The 4,696-nt window shown below is 41.8% G+C and overlaps 1 protein-coding gene across 1 annotated transcript; it reads right to left on the bottom strand.

Moving 5' to 3' along the window:
* Nucleotides 1-215: 215 nt before the first annotated feature.
* Nucleotides 216-2,638, bottom strand: NKX2-1 (NK2 homeobox 1). The gene is made up of 2 exons (XM_063438963.1): nucleotides 2,134-2,638; nucleotides 216-1,586 (listed from the first exon to the last, which is right to left on the bottom strand). The coding sequence occupies exons 1-2, from the start codon at nucleotides 2,495-2,497 to the stop codon at nucleotides 922-924; spliced, it is 1,029 nt and encodes a 342-aa protein (XP_063295033.1). The 5' UTR covers nucleotides 2,498-2,638; the 3' UTR covers nucleotides 216-921.
* Between the last annotated feature and the right edge of the window lie 2,058 nt (nucleotides 2,639-4,696).

Here is a 4,696-nt window from a genome sequence, read left to right as displayed (position 1 = left end):
ATTGCTGTTATGTACATTTACTTATTACACCTGTTGATCTTTGACCTAATTTCTTTACATTAGAAAAAAACAACATATATCTATCAGCCAATCTATCATTTAACATTTACAGCAAGTAGAATCATAAAAGAAAGAATACATTTTAGAATAAAAATAGAAATAGATAATTGTATGTTTCAAATATGCATAATTTATTAGAGATTTCCCATGGACTATACTCAAGCCAGAATTCTAAATAAGATACAGAAGATAAAATAAAAAATAAAAAGAAACGCATAGAACATTACTCTGGTATAATGTACATCAGTCATTTCAGTGCCATATATAAAAAAAAAATGCCTTTTTTCTTTTCTTGTGTGTGTACCTTATTTATTTTAAACAACAAAATGTACAGATTTCTAAAAACTAAAATATTTGGAGTCCATCAAATAAGAGGGGTTACAGTCTCAGTTAAAACTAACAAAAAAAAAAAAAAATTGGTTTCATTGCTGGCTGCAAAATTAGGACATTTATTTTGTCTTTGCAAATAGGGATAACTCTTGCCCAATTTTGTTTCCCCAAAAAGCAACGTATAATCAGGTTGCTGGGAGGCTGAAGTCTATGCCTTCTCTCGATTTCACGTTTTGAGTGCCATCCATTCAGGATAATAACTATCACTAACCTTCCACTTTTTCTTGGATTGCTTAGTGAAACACCAATGCATCCTGTCTAACGTATAAAGAGTTATTTCCCTCATCCATCCTTACTTTTTGTTTTTGTTTCCATTTTTCACTTGTTTTCTTACTTTTTCCTTTTCTGCCTTTTTCCCTCTCTTTTATTTTACTTCTTCCATTTGTTTTTCTTGAGGCTGAGAAGGATTATTTTTTTTTTTTTTGAGAGGGTGGAGTGGGGTTACAGGAGGAGGAACTGAGAGGCTCTCATTCACCATGTCCTGCCATAAAGTAAGGTAGAACAGGACATGGTAGTGCCATAGTCAGAACTGGAAGAGTTCAGGTGTGACAGGCTGCTCACCTGGCTCTGAAGACCAGATGGGCTGCTAGAATGTTGCCCCATATCTGGGGATTGGCCTGCACTGTTTGTCTGATGGCTTTGATGTTGCCCCAATCCATTTGTGGCCACAGTGAGAGATGTGGGCCCTTGTTGTTGGTGGTTCTGTAGGGATGCTGTGGGTGTGTTGGAACCTGCCTGGCAAGGCTTGCCATCCTTCACCAACACTGGCACAGCCACCCTTCTAGGAGACTGCTGCTGTTGGCATGAATTGCTGTCCTGTTGCATCTGCTGTTGGGCTGCTTTGTCCTTGGCTTGCCTCTTCATTTTATAACGGTGGTTTTGAAACCATATCTTCACCTGAGTGGGTGTTAGATGGATCATGCTGGCCAAATGTTCTCTCTCTGGTGCCGACAGATATTTCTGCTGTTTGAAGCGCCTTTCCAACTCGTAGACTTGGGCCTGGGAGAAGAGGACCCTGCGTTTCCTCCTCGGTGTGCTCTGGATGGGGCCCATGCTCTTGCCAACATCTCCCAGAGAGCCCATGTTACCAAGACCTCCCATGTTCATCCCACCGGAGGGGCCCATAAAACGTGAAACTAAATTGGTAAGACACAAGAAAAAAAAAACCAATGAAACAACCATTTTCATACAGGACATTTTACATTCAATCTCATATAACAGTTTGGAATCTTTACAAAAGCAAAATATATCCACATTTCAAAGAACTTTTTCATTGTTTTATATGCACACACATGATGTATGTATGTATGTATATGTATCTCGTACAATAATAATGCTCACACGTAAATAATTTAGTTACATATGCTGTTATATTGTAACAATAGATTAGTGATACAAATATTGGTATAAAAGTTCGTCTCAAAGTCCTTTTTGGCAACATTTAGTTAAGTTTGCAAAAAAAAAAACAAAAAACAACAACAACAACAAGCACCAAGTGTATTTTTTTTTTCATTTAGAGTCATCACGCAAAACATTTTAAAGAATAAAAATAAATATAAACGACTTAAGTGTTAAATGAGAATGTTGCCCACTGACACATTTTGCAACAATGTTACTATTTGTTAACTAGTTCCAAGTATCACTGAGGTTCCTATAAAACACAGTATTCTGTCTGATACTTACTGGTAGAGAATCGTGGGTCTGGGTTGGCTCCGTACCATCCTGTAGCTGAGCTATTCCTCATGGTGTCCTGGTAAGGTGGTAGTTCACTCATGTTGCCCAGATTCCCGTTGCAGTAGCCCCCCATGGAGGTGTGGGAGAGCTGAGGGACCCCTGACGCTGTCATGTGGTAGGTGGCACCTACTGGCCCATTGTGGCCCATGCTGTGCTGTTGCATGCCAGGTTGAGACACCTGGGACTGCCTATAGGCTGCCAGGGGAGCCCCCAAGCCAGACCCCTCCATGCTCACTTTCTTGTAGCTCTCCTCCAGAGGACTCAAGATATCAGACACTGAGAAGGGAGTAGTATGCTTGGGACTCATCGACATGTTTCTGAGACTGGGAGAAAAAAAAAGAGATCTCTCCCTCTCTCCTCTTTTTTTTTTTTCCCCCTTGCCAAATATTCTGGTGTAGCCTTAACGCCGATCCCGTTGGCTGTACACGTAAGAGAGCGGCTGAAGTCCGCCTTAATTGCGCAGAGTGGCGCTCAGAGCGTTCTTTGCGTTACTTTTAGCCAGCCGCCAGGTTTTAGGCAGCGGGGGCGTGGCCACGGCGAGCAGCCAGACAATGGAGCGCGAGCTGCCGCACATAATGAGCCTGCATGCTGATCACAAGGTGAACACCTATAGGCAGCCTGGCACCAGGGACACCTACCGCCTCTATAACACACAGCCTGGCACCAGGGACACCTACCGCCTCTATAACACATAGCCTGGCACCAGGGACACCTACCGCCTCTATAACGCACAGCCTGGCACCAGGGACACCTACCGCCTTAATAATACACAGCCTGGCACCAGGGACACCTACCGCCTCTATAACACATAGCCTGGCACCATTGACACCTACCGCCTCTATAACGCACAGCCTGGCACCAGGGACACCTACTGCCTTAATAATACACAGCCTGCCACCAGGGACACCTACCGCCTTAATAATACACAGTCTGGCACCAGGGACACCTACCCCTTAATAACACAGCCTGGCACCAGGGACACCTACCGCCTTAATAATACACAGCCTGGCACCAGGGTCACCTACCGCCTCAATAACACACAGCTTGGCACCAGGGACACCTACCGCCTCAATAACACACAGCCTGGCACCAGGGACACCTACCGCCTTAATAATACACAGCCTGGCACTAGGGACACCTACCGCCTTAATAACACACAGCCTGGCACCAGGGACACCTACCGCCTCAATAACACACAGCCTGGCACCAGGGACACCTACCGCCTCAATAACACAAAGCCTGGCACCAGGGACACCTACCGCCTCAATAACAGCTACCGTCTCAATAACACACAGCCTGTCACCAGAGACACCTACCGCCTTAATAACACACAGCCTGGCACCAGGGACACCTACCACCTTAATAACACCTAGCCTGGCATCAGGGACACCTACCGCCTCAATAACACACAGCCTGGCACCAGAGACACCTACCGCCTCAATAACATATAGCCTGGCACCAGGGACACCTACCACCTCAATAATACATATCCTGGCACCAGGAACACATACCACCTCAATAAAACACACACACACACACACACGTACTGTATAGCAGGGATCAGCCTGATAGAGTGCAACAAGTACGTGTGTTTACTATCTATCTATCTATCTATCTAATATACCCTCCTTCCATCTATCCACTTTTCTACTTCTACTCTACAAATATATTTTCCATTATTCTATGTATGTTGTTCATATATTGGGCAAACCTTTTTCTCTCACCTTAATAATATTATCTGTAGTGTAACATGCATATCATATATGCATAATACACTATAACTACACTCGCCTTTAATGAACATATAGTGTCAGTGTATCACAGGGACATCATTGATTTTGTTCTCTATATCGTTCATTTAAAAAAATATGATATTGTGTATCAAGCTTGCAAAAAAAGACGAAATATCACCGTGAGTTCACACAAAGGAGTTTTCTAACTAAATAGTTAGTTGTGCATATTTCTAATATTTAGACAAGATTAGCCAATTTGGGGAGAAATTGATTTAGTGATAATTTATGATTTTTATTATTTTTACATGTATTGACATTTAGCAGTTTTTGAGTAGTGCTATAATTATAAAGGACAGCTTTACCTGGGCTGGGGCTTTATTTAAAATCTTTAATAGTGAAATGATAAATATCTATCTTTCTATCTATCTATCTATCTATCTATCTATCTATCTATCTATCTATCTATCTATCTATCTAATGATAGGAGACCTACATGATGTCCAGAAAATCTATTCTTTTTATCTGTCACAATCCTCTGTGGTTGTTCCATTTCTCCTATTGAAATCTGAATTTGCCAGCAGATAGACACATGCAGTTTTGTATTTAAAATGCACATTTATATTGCCTTTGACACAATGTTTGGAGGCTGCAGGCTCACTGTAACCTAAACTGTTCTAAAAAAAAAAAAACCGTCTGCACGAGAGCAGATTAACCATTACAGCGAATGAAGAGGAAATAAAAAAAATCATAATAAATAATAAATAAACTGATTTCTCTCT

This window comes from Pelobates fuscus, chromosome 13, assembly GCF_036172605.1.
Source record: "Pelobates fuscus isolate aPelFus1 chromosome 13, aPelFus1.pri, whole genome shotgun sequence".
In the NCBI taxonomy this organism is placed as follows: domain Eukaryota; kingdom Metazoa; phylum Chordata; class Amphibia; order Anura; family Pelobatidae; genus Pelobates; species Pelobates fuscus.
This window is presented reverse-complemented; position numbering and strand designations above follow the sequence as displayed.